This window comes from Nematolebias whitei, chromosome 9, assembly GCF_014905685.2.
Source record: "Nematolebias whitei isolate Nwh7 chromosome 9, NemWhi1, whole genome shotgun sequence".
Lineage (NCBI taxonomy): Eukaryota > Metazoa > Chordata > Actinopteri > Cyprinodontiformes > Rivulidae > Nematolebias > Nematolebias whitei.
In genome coordinates, this window is record NC_056506.1 from 49,842,274 (window position 1) to 49,861,663 (window position 19,390).

General features: G+C 42.9%; 1 protein-coding gene across 1 annotated transcript in view; it reads left to right on the forward strand.

Moving 5' to 3' along the window:
• The window catches only part of efr3a (EFR3 homolog A (S. cerevisiae)), a gene marked incomplete in the record, with an annotated part of 80,028 nt that overhangs the window by 25,475 nt on the left and 35,163 nt on the right, over positions 1 to 19,390 (forward strand). The window contains 5 exon segments of the mRNA XM_037682454.1: positions 1,385 to 1,461; positions 2,037 to 2,164; positions 2,579 to 2,729; positions 10,459 to 10,580; positions 17,740 to 17,889. Coding sequence (XP_037538382.1) covers positions 1,385 to 1,461; positions 2,037 to 2,164; positions 2,579 to 2,729; positions 10,459 to 10,580; positions 17,740 to 17,889 — 628 coding nt within the window.

Genomic DNA, 19,390 nt, shown 5'->3' on the forward strand with positions numbered 1-19,390 from the left:
AGCCCTGCGCCATACCAGCCTACCCAATGACCTATCAACCAGCCTGGTGCCATACCAAGCAGCCCAGTGGTCCCACTGATACTGTACCAACTAACCCATTAATACACATTATATTGACCTACAAGTATGCACCATTCCAACCAGCTTACCTGCCCCTTGACACCACACCAACATTACACTTCTTAATTCTGTCGCAGGGAGCTGCTGCCTATTCCCAGCCAACGACAGGAAGTGTTGATGCGTTTACTGGAAATGAAAGTAAAACCAGATTTTTACGTGTTGTACCAGCTAGTCACTGGTCAAACTGGATAACTTAAAAACAGTCTGGTTGTGATTACCAACTGATTGATTCATCCCGGATTGTCAATCTTAAAAGACTTTTGAAGATTAAAAGTACCAGTTAGTGGTTTTATTTTCCTTTGGGCAGTTTTGAGGTTCATTTCACTGCTGCTGCTTGTGCTCGTTGGCAGACGTGCACACCTGTAGTCGGTCTTTCTGCTGGTATAAAGTCCTGAAGCTGTTCGTGCTGAATATTGAGCTGCGGGAGGTGTTGGAGCTGAATTCCAATGAGTCCTGCAGGTCACTCACACTTTGGCTTTGTTCTAAGCTCTCATGCGGTCAGTAATTGCAGGATCCATAATGAGCATTTTCCAGCCTCTGCAGAGGCAGCGTTGCTTTGACAACCGGCTGTTGATACGAGCCGTAATGAAGTTGATTAATCTCCACACTCCGAGGGCTGCAGACAAACTGGATAGCTGCAAAAATAAACTCTGGGGGTGTTGAGGTGACTCCTTGTTGCCTGATTGGTGTTTACACAGCATGAAGGGGTCATTGGAGCTCTGAGCAGAGGCTCATGGGAGATTGTTAAGTTTGTCTTAACATTGTTTGGTTTGAGAAGGGCAACAGGCAAACACTAAAAGAAAACCTGACGGCAAAGTTCTAAATGTTTATTTATTCGTCATATAAGCAGAGATTGATTGGAAGGTGAATGAGCCCAGCGCACGCTGGAACCTGCAGCATCTTTCTTGTCTCCGGTCACGAAGACGTCCCCTCTGACTTTACCTTTCTCACGTCACGCCGCTGAGTCGTGACTCTGACTCGTCACTTCTTATTGATACGGAGGCTGCGGCTGCTAATACTAATTCATGTCGGTCAATAGATGCTCTATCTCTTCCTGCTCCTGAATACAAAGTCAGGATTGTCTCGAAAGAGGCCGGCATGAGTCAGAGGTGCCGAGTAAAAACGCTCTGCTCTTAAAACCAGTCTTCTTCCTTCAACTTCTGTTTTCCCGTCAGTTTTTGTTTGTTTGAAGTTGTAAAGGTATGAAGCTTTGTCTTTGGCTTCCTGACGTCCTGAGACCAACATTTACTTTTCTTTCTTTTAGGAGTGTGTGGCTGCTGCGGGCCGCTGAGGCCGAGGTACAAACGACTGGTGGACAACATCTTCCCAGAGGACCCTAAAGTGAGTCATCAGAGGCTTTACACACCTGGGAGGTCCTAAATGTCTGTGAAGTGCTGGTGAAGACATTATTATAATTTCAAACGGCTGATTAGGCCCGCTGCTGGTCCCTTGTCCTCCCTCGAGACAAGTCTAAACCCACTGTATCCTCCTGGAGCGAGTCCGTCCACAGCTGCTGCACGTGGCTCTTGAGCTCAGATGGGTTAGCAAAAGATCTGACTGGGACCAAACTACATCCAGGTCCGACCAGTCCTGCTGGAGTCGATGAAAATGTTGCATTAATATTTGGTTCCACCTGAATCTGTCCAGTTCCCGTCACACTGTGGGTGCTTTTCTTTACCGAGTTTGGCGCCCACTTAGTGTGACGAGGCGACACCACCAGGGAGTTTCGAACCCACGGCACAGGAGCGAAGATAAACCTGAAGCCACCTACATTACTTCTCTAGTTCCTCGTTTACTGATTAAAATGATTAACGTGGACACTTTTTCCAGTCCTTGTTCTTGATCTTCTCAGAACACGTTTACAGCAGACCGAAGCCTTTGGAACCTGCTCACGTGGACTTGTTTCTGTTCTTCAGGATGGCCTCAGCAAGTCCGACATGGAGAAGCTCACCTTCTACGCTGTCTCGGCTCCGGAGAAGCTGGACCGGATCGGGGCGTACCTGGCGGAGAGGCTGAGCAGAGACGTGGTGCGACACCGCTACGGGTGAGGCTAAACCTGTTGTTTACCCATAATGCACCGGGCCATGTTTGGAGGGAAGCGGCACAGTCCCAGTACAAGGTCCCAGAGGCCGTTCGGTAAAACATTGCACAGTCTGACCTTCAGGGTGAGTCTGCTACCACTCCTGGCAGCTGTCTTCAATGTTTCCCTCGTGTGAATAATCTTTGTCTCTGTAATGACCTTTGACCCTTCCGAGGTCGACGAGCAGGTACTGCTGCTTCTATAAAATCATTGCTGATGTCTTTCCAACTTGGTGTTGTATACAGCTACAAATTCTTATTAATTAGGGACTAAATTTCTAACTGAAGGTTGTTAGTTTGTGTTTAAACCTGAAGTGTTCGAGAGTTTTGATCCAGATAACGCTCTGGGTTTAGTTTCAACTGAAACCCGTGTCTGCAGGTACGTGGTGATCGCCATGGAGGCCCTGGACCAGCTGTTGATGGCGTGTCACTCTCAGAGCATCAAACCCTTCGTGGAGAGCTTCCTGCACATGGTGGCCAAGCTGCTGGAGTCCAGAGAGCCCGACCTGCAGGTTCTGGGGACAAACTCGGTAAGGCGCTCCGGTATAAAGTCCGGCTACATGGAGGCGTGTCTCTCGGCTACTTCAGTTTTCTTTTTGTCATGAGTGCAGATTATTTAATTCTCTCCGCCTGAGCAGTCACTCAGATTCACACTTTTAATTTGTGCCTCTAGAGGTTTTAAATTGGAGCATTTTTCTAAATAAAAGCCCTTAAAGTCTGAAGCGTCTTGGTTCAGATTTATCGGCACCGTGTGGATAATGTCGCACTGCAGGCACAGCAAATATTAAACACACGGAAAAATTAAAAAGTAAATAATTTCACCACTAAACATCTGCGTCTTTTCCCTGAAGGTTTTTGTTTTTAAGTTCAAGTTAATGTTTTTTAACAGCAAATTAGGTTTATTTACCTTATCTGCCACATATTTGACCTTTTCTTGCAAAGCGTCCCTGTATTTTTTCAATAGATTTTTCTTGTCATATTTGCTCATAATCTGCTTTCAACTTGAATTTATTTGTTTATTTTCACACGTTTTTCGCTGCAGCCCAGAGGCTGACGGTGCTTTAATGGCTAATGTAACTTCGGTAAAGGAAAATGCTTTTTAGCACCTCCTGTGTAAGAGCTGTAGCACATTCAGCTCCACTTTCAACTCCTCTGAAGGTGAAATAAGTTGTTTTTTCCGTCCGAGCTCGCTGCCCTTGCCGTTGTTAGCGGTTGATCCGAGCGGGACACGGAGCCGAAGGTTCGGATGCATTCGGCTCTGCATTATTTATGTGTGGTATTTAGAGTCTGAGAGCAGACGCAGAGCCGGGAGGTTGGAGGGCTGAGGTGCAGACAGCCTGCAGGTTAGAGACGCGCTAATTAAATTTTCTTCACGGCGCCCACCACAAAGCTGACGATGTCCTCTTAAGTGTTTGTTTTCTTTGTGGCCTACCGGAGAAAAACAAAACGCTTCTGTTTGTTCTGCTGCCCAAGTATCAGTTTAATGAGTTGGAGATTTCTGCCGAACAACAAAAACACAAAGCTTAACAAATGACAGCAAGTCAGTTGAAAGACATTCGGCTGCTTTCAGCGGGGCTTCAGTTCTGTTTAATTACTCGGAAACATCACACGTTTGGTGATTATCGTCCCTGAAATGCTACAAAACATTTCAAAACGAGACCGGGTTTCACAAAACGAGTCGTTTTAAAGTGAAATAAAATAAAATGAGCATTTCTTGAAGAATCACATCTTCGGCTGATTTGCAAGCCGAAGTTTTAAACAAAGAACTTGCGTTGTGTTGTATGTGTTTAAAATCACTCTCAACTACTACCACACTACATTTTAGCTGATTATCTGCTGAGACCGTGTCAGCCATCTTGAATCAGGTTGAGCTCAAAGGTTTTTCGTTGTACATCCAATGATTACATATTTTAGAGTTTCAATAAAATACATCTTTTGGTTTGAGAGATATTTTACTAAAAGACAAATAAACACATTAACAGATACTGGTAGTCACATGGTCACCCATCTTTCATGGCAGTAACCAGTAAAAATCACACTTTTCTAAAAGTTTTTACAAAAAAAAAACTTTCACAGTTGATGCACAAGTTCAGTCGGCAGAAAGTCCAACCAAATAAACATTTGAATAAAGAAAGACCAACCTGGGAACAGGTAACAATCAACTTGAGATCATTGTAAAAGAAAACAAGCGTACAAACTGCTACAGACCGACATCTGTGCAGAAATAAAAGTTTTATTCTGGTTCTGAATGAGCTGGCCTACAGGAAGAACACAAGAGGACCAGGGACTCAGCCTTGCTGTACACCGAATGGTTAAATCTCAAAAGAACTAGAGAAATTGTGCTTTCTGTAAAAATTAGAGTAAATGCTGAGTGCTATTATGTGGCTGAAATTTACTGAATTAGCTGAAATTTAGTTGCCAAAGCTAAAAAGATGCAAAACACTAGCTAATAGCCGAAAGTAAAAAGATGCTAATTAAAAGCTGAGTAGTAAAAGATTAGCAAAAAAAAAGTTAAAAATGACAAAAGTTAGCTAAAATTTGAAAATATTAAAAGTAGCAGAATGGTGGTTAAAAAGTAAAAGAAGCAAAAGGCCAGCTAAAAGCTAAAATGGAACAGTATGCAGAGATAACAATAAACTATCTTAACGCTAAACGAAACAAAAGGCTGGCTAACCGTATCAAAAAGCTAACGTGTAGCAACAGGTTAAAGCTAATGGTAGCGAAAGGCTAACTATTGAGAAAAATTCAATAATAATTAAAAATAACAGTAAACTAGCTAAAAGTTAAAAAATATTAAAGACTACCAGAAAGTAGCAGAATGGTGGTTAAAAAGTACAAGTAGCAAAAGTCCAGCTAAAAGCTAAATGTAGCATCAGAAAACAAAAACAAAGCAGGTTTGCTGAAGCAGATTTTAACCAGAACTGTTTTTCAAGGAACGAAACTAAATAATGTATTTGTTTTTAGGGGCGGGGCATTCAAGGTTCTTTGTTGTCATTCTCATCACATGAGGAGGTGGAACGAAATTACGTTATTTATAAATGAAGTTAAATATGAAAGTATAAAAGTTATAAAAACTAAAAGTGACAGCAGCGATCTCCTGGATGAGCTGAAGGTTTGGACGTATGAACGGCTAAAATGGCACAAAGTCTGCGGGAGTTAGAATGCAAAAATATAAAAACAAAACATGAAAACTAATGCTGACTCAGCATTTACACAATATTGTGGGGTAAAGTTCTTAGAGCAGAGGCGACTGTGGATCACTGAGGATTGGGTCGTTTTGAAAAGTAAAACCCGTTGATGAGTTGGTTGTTGATTTTCTACAGATGAACAATAAAAAACTGATGAATAAATCCCAGTGAATCGATAAGAAACTCTTCTGGGTTTCTAATCTAAACCCATAGAGATTTACAGTTTTCATAGGAAAGTAGTTTCAGGTCGTGAACTGTGAAGGATTCCTTGGATTGAGATCTTCACACCAAACGTGCTGTTTGTAACGTCTGAGATGACAAGATGACCCTGAAGAGAAACCCACCTGGTTATTGGAGGTGATGAAGTTCACAGAGAAGTTGTTCAAAGTTTTTTTTAAGTCAAACGATGGCGTCTGTATAAAATAACTCTGTGTAGCTCACGTCTTCCTGTCCAGTGAGCTTCATAAGTTTCTCAGGAAGCTCTCCACCCTCAAGTGCTCTGTGCACTTGGATCTCCTGAATGAGTTCCTTGGTCTTACTCGTGTTGAGGTCCAGGTTGTTATTGTGGCACCATTCTGTCAAGTGCTGGACCTCCTCCCTGTAGGCTGGTTCCATGTTGTCCGTTATGAGCCCTGTAATGGTGGCGTCATCAGCGAACGGTGGTGGTAGTGGAGTGAATGGGGATGCAGTCGTATGTGAGCAAGGGGTACAGGAGGGGGCTGAGGACACACCCCTGTGGTGTTCCCGTATTTGGATGAGAGTGGAGGACCTTCCATCCTTTTATTCTGTTGCTTAGGAAATCCAGAATCCATGCACCCAGTGAGCTGCCCAGTTTTCCAACTGGTTTATAAATGTTAACCATTTGGTCAAACCATGAAAATAACGTTACATTCAACTTTATGAGAGAAGCAGAACATGTGGGGATGACTCTCGGCTACTACCACGTCTGATTTTAGCGCTCTCTGTAAAACTGACTGGGTTATAGTCTTTTTTTATTTGTTAAGGTTGCTTAGGTGCGGCAGCCATCTTGGATTAGGTTGGCAACAAAAGTCAATGACAGTCGTGCGTACAGTGGTTACTTTGAGAGTTTCATCAATGCCCAACCACTGGTTCAAGAAATATTTTGCTAACAGACAAACAAACCCATAAAATACAAACCTAAGGAGTTTTTTAACTTTTTTCACTTAAGACTAAAGACCAACAGATGTGTGTTACAGCTGCTCCGTCACAAAGTTTCCAAAATAAATAAACGTGTTGTTTTTTTAGAATGTTTAGTTTTATTTAATAAAATTAATTAATCACAATCATCTTAACCAAATGTGACCCATCACATCAGTTGAGTCGTTTTTGGGCCAAACTACCAGATTTTAGTCTTTTTCTTTAACACCTGGATCAGGAGCGGTTCCAGATGTGGCTTGATCTGTTTTCAGCTCCTGAAACTGGTCTGAATCCTTTTCAAGCGTTTTTTAATGAGGAGTTCTTTCAGCTTTTAAAAGAAGAACCCTTAAACCTGATATCTGCTCCTCAGATAAATAATGTAAACATTATTTTATAGATGAATGTTTCTGCTCAGTACCTGAGACGACTTCTGTTGACACTTGGAGCTTTAGAAATAAAGTGGATTAACTTAAATATCAGCATTTCTCAGCTGCTGTTGGAAGTAGCTTCACTAGCGCTGAAGCACTTTTAAGCTCAAAATCATAGTTCTGCTCAGAAAAATGCTTCAAAATATAATTTTTTTCTATATTTTCCAGTTATTGTGGATTTTTTTGCCAGTTCATTAAAGCAGCTGAATCTTGGCGTCGCCACCTTGTGCCTGAATCGTCTGTTGGACGTGACGGGTCTCACATTTAAGTCGTATCAACAGCTTCCCCCTCCACAGGTGCCCATTACCTGGATTACCTCCTTTTTTGTGGTTAGCTCCAGTGAAGCCCCGAAGTGAAGCCATTTGCCGTGTCTGTCTGAGTCATTACCTCCAGGAGAGGGCAGCTTTGAAATGAGAGGAAATTGCAGCTACAGCAGCGTCTTTGTCACCGATGCACAGCAATTTGTAGCGGTGAACAATGAGAGGGTCCTGAAGAGCTGCAGGGAGGAGGGGGGCTCCTGACAGGACCCTCAGCGCCTCATGGGAGCAAGAAAAATAAAAACGGGCCAAGAACAGGCTCTTATCATTTTCACTGCAGCGCAACTTTATAATTCAAGCTGAAAGATCAGGACAACAAGGAGCACGGGACAGAACAGGAAACAAACCGGATCTCCTGCAGATGAATCTGGAGAGATACAACAACATGTTTTGTGTTCCACCATTTTTCATTATTGTCGTTAGGCCTGTCACGATAACGTTTGCTGGGCGACTGTCTCAGAAATTATTGCGATAAATGATAATATTGTTTGAAATTTGACAATAATTAGTAATTATTGTCAAATTTAAGAAGAAATATGGGTTAATTTTGTGTCTAGTACCTTTTTTGACCACTGGATGGCAGTATAAGACTGTTTGAACTGAAGGATGGATAGTGAGGGAGGCCCCTTGACGTGACATGGGCTGTCTCTCTTCGGTTCTCAAAATGGTGGACGCTCGGTGTGGTTTGAGCTCTTTAGCATTTTACACACAAAGCTTTTAATAAAAATCAGTAAACAAGTTCTCAGCTTCTTTTTCAGAGAAAAACAACTTTTTACACAAAGGCACAAGTTTCAACAGTGAATTTTGGAGCTTCGACAAGACGGAGGTTTTTTCCTCGAGGTCGGCCTGTTAGCTTAGCTCGTAGCTTAGCTTCTCAGCTTAGCTGCTTTTAACTGTCCAAAAACACGATTTTGGACAGTTAAAACAGATTTAAAAGAGAAAGGGCGGGGTCAGTGAAGAACAAGAGTTGAGCCTTTTTTCATCCAGTGTCTTCAGTAGAAAGAGAGACACGAAGAAACGATAAAGACGATAAATGAAAATGAGGTCAATAATTTTCATTTATCATGCGATTAATTGATTTATTGTTTATCGTGACCGGCCTAATTGTTGTTATTATTAATGTTGTTGTTGTTGTTGTTGTTGTTGTTGTTGTTGTTGTTGTTTGCCTGTCGAAAGACTTGGCACTATTTCTGTATGTCCATAAAACTGTCTCTTGTCCGGGCCCTAACTTCTGGTCCGTCCATCCATCCACCCACCCGATCGCTCCTTTTCGGGTCGTGGGGGGTCACTGGTGCCCATCATCGTGTGAGAGATGGAGTCAGAACTTCTGGTCCTCTGAAGATAATTTAATGAAACGTGCATCGTAACTAGACGGTGTCATGCACACGTTTCATCTCCCCTGCTCTAAGGTCACAAATCAAGGTCAGAGGTTATTCAAGGTCTTTCCTTGTCCTGTTGGGTGCTACAGAAACAGTTTGTTGACGATCGTATAATGTTGTTTGCCGTTCTCTTGTTGTTTCTTATGTTCACGTCGGCAGTAAAGAGTTTTTAACAGTTTTTAAATCTTTGTTCCAGATTGGCTGATTATTCGTCAGCCTTATGGGGCCACATGACACTCCCTCCTCCGTGCTTTAATCCTTCTTTTGTCTTTTGGGGAAAAACCGGCCACATTAGAATTCACTATAAAAACATCTTTAGTCTCATATTTATCATTTCATAAACTAATGCATTCCTCTCAGTAACGGTTTTCTTTGATCTTTACACCAGACGTTGCTCTGCTTTTATATTCCAGGGTCTTTGTAAAAATCCAATCCAGAGTCTCTGCATCATTTTAGTTTGGGTGTAAAGAGTAAAATCTCACTTGTAGCGCACAAATAAACATTTGGTAGTAACGAGCTGTTCCACGTGCACGCAGGCTGCAGAACCGCACGGTCCACAGCCGACTGCCGGTGGTTTTCCTGCAGGCAGGAAGTCCTTCCAGGTGCACCGTGCTCTGCAGTTAGCTCCAAGTTGCTGCAGGCGAAAAACAATTGAAAACTAGCGATTGTATCATGTGCAGAGTTAAAAAATACATAAAATAAAGACACGAATAAGAATAAAAGATTATAACAAAAAAAACCTCATGTTCAAAGACCGGGAATAAGTTCATCTGAAAACGAGGCGTCGTTGTCGACGACCGATCCTGAAGAGTTTAATGGTCTGAGTCTGGGGTTCCCAAATGTTTCCATGCCGTGGCCCCCCCAAACAGCATTAGCTTCTGGTTGAGCCCCCCCCCCCCCCCCACCCCCCCCACACACACAGTGCTACAAAATATGTAGAAACATCAACTCTTAGAATGTTTAACTTTTATTCACTATATTCAATTAATTATTACGGTGCTGGGCATAAAAATATTAACCACGTTTTAAACACTGAATTATTTTCCCACTGAAAAAACAACTTTTGAACAAAGTGTTGACCAGAAGAACAAAACAAATAAATCTAATTTTTCTCAAACATGTTTATCTGGAAATGACAGACACAGATTGTCCTAGTGGGCAATTTTTATTATTATTACTATTTTTTATTTTTGCTTTTTTTAATCTTCTCTCCAGCTTTCTGGGCCCCCTGACGGCCCCCCAGGGAGCCGCGGCCCCCACTTTAAAAAACACTTTTCTAAAGGGTCAGAACAGTGGACTGGAGTTTTTAAATACGTGTTTGATGTTTGTATTTCAGGCTGAGGTAGCTTTAAAAGACTGACTAGCTTTTTGTCAAATAAATTATTACAACTAATATTTTGAAGCCGTTCAGGAAGGAGGTGGATGTTTCCCCCGAGGAAGTTAAAGGACGGTTCAAGGTTAAACGTTGGGATGATGCATCTGCTGTGGCAGTTTGTGCCACGTTCACTGTGACGTGACTGAACTGGAGCAGGAAATGACCAGCGAGCACCACGTCTGGTCAGCGTTGGAAAACAAGTCGGTCGTTTGCACAGATACGGAGTTAAAATGTGACTGGTAGTAGCTGAGAGTCCATCGTTTTTCTGCAGTTCTGTCACTTTTAAGATATTAACCTCTTCGTGCTTCCCTCTCCTGGACAACTGAGAAGCTCCATCAACCACATGAGGACAATAAGGTCCGAGTGTTTGTTCCTTCGGGCGGTAACTTTTTTAAATGTCTTTTTTTTTTTTAGTTTGTGAAGTTTGCCAACATCGAGGAGGACACGCCTTCATACCATCGCCGCTACGACTTCTTCGTCTCCCAGTTCAGTGCCATGTGCCACTCGACTCATGAAGATCCTGAGACCAGGAGCAGGTAAGGTCCCCCACGAACAAACGTGGGCTGCTGAACTCCAGGATCCGACCTGTTCTCAGCCGCGTAAACGTTAAACGGTTTGTAGCGTTTAGACGTTGGTTAAACCGAGGACGGAACCAGAGAGGGTCTTGTGTGGGTTTCTGCTTCGGTTTTATCTCTGGTGCCACCAAGTTATGAAGGTGAGATGATGTTTCAGGGTTCAATGAGGAAGGCTTCCTTTAGAACTGAACCTGAAGAACGAAGCCCAGAGAGACCAAACTGCTTCAGACCTTCCCCCAGTTCTTCCTTTGTCCTGTTTCTATGGTCAGGTCGCAGATCTAACTGATCCAGAAGGGACTCCCAGACCTCCCTCCCACTCACTGACACTCTCCAGTTCCTCTTGGAGGATCTCAAGGTGTTCCCTGATCAGAGAGGTCAGGTGGTGGTCCCTCCAGTGTGTTCTGGGTTCTCCTGCCGGTGGAACGTTTGGTAAACCACGTCCTAATTAGATGCTTGAACCACCTCAGCTTCATCGTTGTGATGAGGAGGAGCAGGGGCTCCCCTTATCTCTGACCCTGTGCACCTTTTATGAGAACGTCCCTTTCAGATGATTAGACTGTTTAAGTCATGGTCCACCCCCATGACCATAGATGAGAGCTGGAGCAAAGACAGACCAGTAACGGACCTCCTTCTTCATCACAGCAGACCAAAGCAACGTTCTCATTATTACCCATGAGGCATCGATTCATCAGTTCGTCTCTCAGGTACTTGAGCACCCCCACCTGGAGGAAGCCTCGAGTAGCGTGGCCTGAGACAGAAGAGCTGACTCATCTTGAGCCTTGAAGACGCCAACAGAACTCCATCATCAGCATAAAGCAGAGGCCCTGAGGTTCTCCAAACCAGACACCCTCCCCTCCATGACCGCACCTTCAGATCTTGTCCACGAAGAACGGGACCAGAGACGAGGTGCAGTCCTGGTGGACTCCAGTCTGAGAACGAGCTCGACTTTAGTTTAAAACAACACAAACGGGTAAATACAAAAACGTTCTTGATTCTTTAAAAGTTACATTTTCTGTTTTTGGTTCTTGTCTTAGAATCTGGATCCACAAGATGACATTCAGTTTATTTTATTTTAATTAAATATCAAACCCTTTCAGTTTGTTACCAACACAAGCCAACATTATAAGATGTGAAACATCTTGAAACTTGTCTGAGAAGAGCTTTTAACAACACATTGCTTATTATCCCCAGGATCTGAGCAAAGCTCATCTGCATATGACTTTAAAATCAAGGTGGTTCTCGACCAAATGATGAATTGTTTAATTTGGCTCCGAGGCTCCCTGAAGCAGCTGTTAATGCACAGAATCCTGATCATTTCCCTTTTTATGAGGTGGAATTGGGCATTAGCCTGAGAAATCAGCTGCTCCAGTCTGAGCCGTGTCCTTGGATGGAAATAAAACACATTTTCTGATTGATTTTCACATTTCACTTATGGATACTGAGGTCCAAATTGGCCATAATGCCTACATTTGTAGTTTTATTTCTAGAAATACTTTAAAGGCAGTAAAGGGTTTCACATCAGCAGCAACACTGAGTGGTAGGAGTGGTAACGCAATCCCCACCAGAGCCGCTCTCATCCCACAGATATCCATTAAGCACAGGTATAAATACATCTCCCCCAATCCATTTTTCATAACGTCTCCCTTCCACTGAGACCACACGGCTCAGGAGGGCTCCGCTGCACGTCCCGGAGTGAAACACGAGCACTTGAAACGACGCTGGCCATAAAATGTGGCGTTAGAGCAGCTGAGTGTAAATGCTGGGAAAAGGTTGAAGGGATTCACTGAGGAGCCGGTTTGCAGAACTTACCGCTCTGTCCTTCAGACTGGTGGAGGTTCTGGACTTTTACATCAACATCATGACCCAGTTTGGTCCAATCTTCAGCTGTTGGACAGCTGAGGAGTTCATGGTCGACTCGGTGACAGCGAGGAGCCCAAACCACTGAACACACAGAACCCTAGACTATAAGGAAGGTGGACTTGTTTATTCTTGATCGCAGGAGGGAAAGAAGCAGTTTTGCTCCCAGTCTGAGGTGAGGCTCCAGCAACATCTCTACAAGAACCACTTCCAGACACATGATGTTCATCAGAGGACCAGCACACCTGCTTTCATCAGAACTGACCTCAGACTGTAGACGGGCGTACACTGTCCAAGTGTCTGTGGTCTTGTGAGAAAATGTTTTCCTGGAGGAATAAATCAAGCCAGGGTTTAATTTGAGAGTGCAGGAAAACCAACATTCACCAATAATTAGTCATGCACAACAATCTTCAGAGACGAGGAGAGAATATTTAGCGTAGCAAGCCCAGAGGATTAGAGCCTGAGGAGCCTGTTGGTAGGTGGACCATTCAAACAAACCTCGTACGTCTTCTGGAGAAACACTAATCCTTAAATGAAAGGACCGAGCCGAGTGTGTGTGAAGGGAGACAAACAAAACTATTATTCTGGGCCATAATGGCTTCTGAACATGTGCAAGCAGCCCAGATATTTACTGATGGTTTGTTCCCAGATTTGCTGCGGTTGACACATTTTTCCTGTCTGAGTCATAACTCGTTAGATTGAAACTCATTATAGATTATCACGTTAGTCTTCTGCTGCGTTAATCTGAGGACAGGCCTCGCTTCACCTTTAATGAAAAGACTTCCAGAACAAAAACTCTTTTACTGTCAAAAGTCTTGCGTATGAAGACAAATGATCAAATTAGCCCTCGGTTGGGAAATTCACACTATAACTCCAAATATCTCATTTGAACGTTGTTTTGTATTGATTGATTTAAAACGTATTAACATAAATCTGACAGTGTATTTATGTTCCCATTATTTATTTATTTGTTATAAATTTTGTTTGAGGCAGTTCGTAGAACAAGGAAGGCCTCTCCTGACCATGAACCATGCATTATCAGATCCTATAAGGAGTTCCTCAAGGATGACCACTTGGTCCTTCATTTTCTGTAAAACTCTACAAAACTTTTTTTTTCTTCCCATAATCACTTTATTGTGGAGTTTCATTGCCGTTGATGCCTTTTGAAATTTATATATGCAAATTGCTGTTTTGATATGAAATTTATAATTTGCTTAAGCCCTTCAGTCTTGCTTCATACTAGCTGACACAAAAAAAAAATCTGTCAGGACATGCAGGGTGGTAGCAGGTTCTTCAGAGGGTTTAAGAACACCGTGGGCTTGTTTCAGTCTTGCGTCCACATGGAAACAGCATTTTAAAAGATATAAAATTGTATATATTTTTTAATGGTTGGATCAAAAGGACGCTGCTGTGGCAGTTCAAGCATCTGATTATGATTCCTCTTGAGTGCCTTTCGTTGGAAGATTTTCCAGACATGCTCCACTGGGACCCTGTGGCAGACCCAGAATTTGCTGGATGGATTATTCTTCCTCACCTTGGATCCCCAGGAGGAGCTGGAGTGTTACTGGAGAGAGTTGATGGGTTCCACTGCTGGATGTGTTGGATCAATGGAAGCGAAAGGAGATGGATGTCTAGAGTGAACATTTTTTAAAATGTCCACTTGAGTTTGTGTATAAATGATCAAAACACCACCTTTAAAAACTGATGACCCATGACATGAGGTCATCCACTTTTTCTTTTACAGTAGTCCCTCGCTACTTCGCAGTTCGACTTTCACGGACTCACTCTTTCGCGGTTTTTTTTAAGTAAGATTGGACATGACACACAACTGGATGATTGATGGATGAGCCGCATGATCAGCATGGATTTTTTTATTTGAAATAAATTATTTTAAATGATTTCGCACCTGATGCACCTGTGTGCAGCCCATAGGTGCAGGGAGGAGCTCCCTCCTGCAGCGTGTCACGATGTCCGCTCTGCAGCAGAGAAGTGGGCGTGGCCGAGAGCACTGGCAGGAGGCAGAGAGCAGAGATCATGACATTCTGTCTCTTTTAGAGCATTTAGAGTTTAGAAACATTGTTTAGAATATTGCAAGAGTGCAGGAAGGCTTTAAAATGCCTTCACATATATATATTTTTTTTCTTCTTTCGGCTGCTCCCTGTGTTGGGGTCACCACAGCGAACTGAGTCGCACGAAGACGTGGCAGTTATTTTTACACTGGATGTTCTTCCTGATGCAACCACAGACACCGAGCTACCACAGCCTCTGTGTGGAGCAGAGAGCTGCATCTAGAGCATCCAGAGGAGCAGATGGTGGGGGTTGAGGGCCTTGCTCAAGGGCCCAGAGTGGGACGAATGAGGGTGGAGGCAGGTGTGAGTGCTTCACCTACCCCACCCACATTTTGTTGACGGTACCGGGGCTTGAACCGGTGATCTTCCAATCACAGGCACACACACACACATATACATATATATATATATATATATATATATATATATATATATATATACTAAAATAAACTACTACTTGCTACTTGTACTACTATTCCCACATTGCAGTTTTTCACTTATCGCAGGAAGTTGAGAACGGAAACCCCCCGTGTTAAACGGCGACTACTGTATTCACATTTCACACCAGCCTGCAAGCTTTCCGTGCACGCGTCCCGCCTTGTTTCCTGTTTTTGTTGTAATTTCATGGCAGTGTTACAGCACCACCTATAGGCCTGATGAAGTTACTGCAGCGGTTTGGGTCATTCTCATTGTTTCTGTGGATAAAGACATTTCTGGAAACAGTGTCGTGTTTAAGATGTTTTTAGAAACGTCAAGACCTTAAAAATCTTCTGAATGCAGCAGAACCTCTGAGGCGTAAAGATACTTTTTCTTTAGATCTCCCTAAATGTAAAATTAGAAAATAAAACGAACAGGTGATGCTGTACAGTAACTTTATCATTCTATCCACATCATGTTCACAATATTTATTATTTATTAAAAAAGACACAGTTGTTTTGCAGCTCCCCCATCCTATCAGTCTTATTTCTAAACAGGTATTGATTCTTTGATTTAGTTGTGTTCTCCCAGAGAGAGGGCTGCCGTTAGATTAAAATACTGATGAAAACATCTGAAGCCGGTTTTTGTTTTATTCCTTGTAGGAGAACGTTTTTCTGCCTTCACAGCGTCTTTACAGAGTTTGGACTGCAGCAGATGAGACCCCTTCAGTGGTGGCGTACCAGAATCTTTGTGCATAAAAATGTGAATTTTATCTCTATTTGTATGTATGAGGGTGTGCGTGTCTGATTTGGGGGGTGAGCCGGGGATGCTGGGATTATTTTCCAGTTATCTCTATACCTCACAGCGGCCTGCTCTACACGGGGCGACTTCTCGCTCTGCTTTTGTATTTCATTATTCCACTCAGCGGCGACTCGCTGGAGGAGGGGAGGAAATCCCAAATAGAATTTCTGTGGTGCTGATTGGATCACGCTGCAGACGGGGTCACCTGCCCCGAGTTTGTTATTGCTCAGAGAGTTTTGTGTGAGAAACAGCAGCGGTGGACAAAGACTCAGCCGGACCGCTCTGAAACGTTCGGCTGTGCAGACTGTCGGCGCTCGGCTGCCGGTCGTGCCACGTTGGGTTTGTGCAGCAACTTTAAAGGAAAGCTTTGAAGTCTTTAAATCGGTTTTAGCTGCAGTATACATTTATTTGTTTAGCAACAAATAAGGTTCTTAGGAAGTCCGCCCTCATTCGGTTCTTGGGTTGAACACTTTAACGGATGAGGTCTGAATCAGGTTCTAAAAGGAATCGAGTCTAAACTCGAGTTCACAAAACCTCAGCAGATTTCTTCATGTTGTCATTCACTGACTCGAGTATCCTTTGGTCCACGGAGAAGACCAAACGGCTGCGGAGTGCTCGAACCAACAACCCTCCACTTGGCCTGTCGCGATAATTAATCAGTTTAATCGCATGATAAATGAAAAATATAACCTCATTTTCATTTATTGGCTTAATCATTTCTTCTCTCTCTCTTTCTACTGAAGACACTGGATGACAAACCTCCGGTGCTCTTCACGGACCCCTCCCTTTCTCTTTTCTCTTTAAAATCTGCTTTAACCCTCTAAATTTGTGCTTTTGGTTCGTTAAAAGCGATGGTTTGAGAGGAGTAAGGGAGGCCATCTTTGTGAAAAGAAACCGTCCATCATTAAACAGGGGTGGAGCCTCCAGGTTCAACTGTCCCCCTCTTACAATGCTGTGATTGCTAGTATCACTCAGCCCTCTGTGAGTAGTAAACAGCCATCAGGTGCTAATGATCCATTGTTAGGCTGATGGTCCTTCTTGAGCATGTGATCAGCTGGTTTTGGTTGTCAGCAGCAAACTGGTTGATCCACTCTGAGAAGGTGCTATTTAAGAGACTGAGCTGAATACAGCACCTCAGACTGAGGAAGTCCTCAGGATGAGAGACGAAACATTTCTATATTGTTTTGCTTTTTGTTTTTTCAATGTCCAGAGGACCAGATTGAACTTTTTTAGAATAAATATAACAGTTATAATAATAGAACAATTATAATAAATATAACAGTTATAATAAATAACAACAGTTATAATAAATGTCAGAGAGCAGAGTGTTTTTGTGCTGCTCACCTTTTTTCAGCTTGTAGGAGCAAAACTAATAAACTCCAGGCTCCAAGGAGACGTTGGTGGATTCACGGTTACATCCCATTGAGCCCCGTCTAAATAAAGGTTGAATGAATGAATAGTCCAATTGGTGAAGACGCCACCGTCTCTACTAACTGTCATGCACGATGAATGCAGCTGAGCCTGCATCAGGGTTGCCAGATCAATTTAAAAAGTCTCATCTACCCCCTTCTTTTCTGTGCACATGTTCAATAAACACAACACACACCTCAACTTGGAATATCTTTACTCAGCACATCTGACAGTTTAACTCAAAATACTATCATTTTAAAGTGACAGTACTGTAGTTCATAAGTTCTTATCTGGCAACGTGACTGACATTAAAACTACAGCATTTTTGGGTAAACTTGCTCATTTTTTGTTTATTACTCCCAGTAAACATTGAAAAACACTGAAGTTTCCAGAGGTTGTTCTCACAGGGTCTTCTAGCAGGTAGACCACTTTAAAAGCAGCTCCATGATGAAGAAGTGTGGACACCCCCTGCTCTAATGCTTCATAAGTTCTACCCTGAACTGGTCTGTTGTGGTTTTTATTTTCTGCTGAAGGCCCGTCTTTAACCGCCTCTGTTTCCTGCTCAGGATCCGGGTGGCTGGGATCAAAGGCCTGCAGGGCGTTGTGAGGAAGACGGTGAACGACGAGCTGCAGGCCATCATCTGGGAGCCGCAGCACATGGACAAGCTGATCCCCTCCATGCTCTTCAACATGCAGGACAGCGAGGACCTGGACAGGTACCGAACGGGCCGAGCCAAAACCACCTGTTCTGTTCTCTTGCTTTCACTTCCTCTTCCTTCATCTCATCGCTTCCATTTCGCCTGAACAAAAATCTGGTTTTGGGTCTCTGCTGCGTTTTTGCTGACGAGAACCTCTCGAGTGGAAAGACTCTTCCTCCTCAGGCCGAGCGGAGCTCAGAGGTTCTGGTCAAACTCCGTCTGGGTACGAATGAGCCCTGGATCTGGGGTTTGTTGCTCACGGTCGCCACCAGGTTCTGGAAGGAAAGTCCGGCATCTGAAGCCGAAGGACTTCACTGAAGTTTGCTGATGAAGCTGAAACTGAACTGTCCGGTGAAACAAGCGGAACAGAAGCTAAAATAAGCTAAACATTAAAAAAAAGCTAAATGTTGCACAACAGTAGCTAAAAACTACAATTGTCAAAACAGTAGCTGAAAGATAAAATATAATGAATAAAACCTAAAATTAGCAGGATTGTAGCTAAATGCTAACATTAGCGAAGCAGTAACTTGAGCCTAAAATCAGTGGAACATTAGCTAAAACCTAAAACTACAAAAATAAAAAAAATAAAACTTAAAATTAAAAAAAGATTGTGCGTAAAAGCAAATATTGGCTAAACAAAAGTCAAACCTAAAATTTGTTCAATAATAGCAGCTAGCTAAACAGTAGCTAAAACCTAAAATCATCCACCAGTAGCTAATAGCTAAATTTCTTCCCAAAAAAAATAAAACCTAAAATTAGCTAGACAGTAGCTAAAAGCTAAACTTGGCAAAACAAATTTAAAACCTAAGAAAAGGAAAGCAGCAGCTGTAAGCCAAAAGTTAGCTTAAACGTAAAACCAGCTAAACAGTAGTTAACAGCAAAAAGTTTCAAAAGCAGCTGTCTCTATATGAGCCGAACCTTTTGATGCCAGAATAGTTGATGTGTGCTGAACTAAAGGGACCCTTCACTTCAGGTTCAGCTCATTTTCAATGGAAGTCAGTAAAGTGAAAACTCTGAGCTCTTGGGCGCGGGCGGATGTGGGGGTGGTTGAGAGAAATCCAGAAGTCCCGTGTCCTCCTTTGAGTGAAAGAAGACAAAAACCGAACATTTTAGTGCAGGCAGGCTGGATGTAGCAGTCGTTTCAACAAAAAGCAGGCGAACGTTTTGTTTATGCTCTGGTGCCTTTTTCAAGCAGCTGAAAGGACGTGTGGGTTTAAATGTTCCTCGGCTGTTTGTTGTCACTTCAGCTCTGAAAAGAAATGTCTGACAGTTGAAGGACAACGATGCAGCTTCCTGCCCACTCAGGCGCAGCGTCCATCTTTAAGAAGCTCAGCGTCTCCGCAGCTTCCTGTCCAACACAAAGTCCGTCGCCCTCTTTGTTCCTGATGCAGCAGCAAGTTAAAGTTGTGTCTAACGCGCCATGTTGCCAACATGTTATCAACATGTTGGCAACATGTTACCAACATGGTAACATGTTGCCAACATGTTATCAACATGTTGGCAACATGTTACCAACATG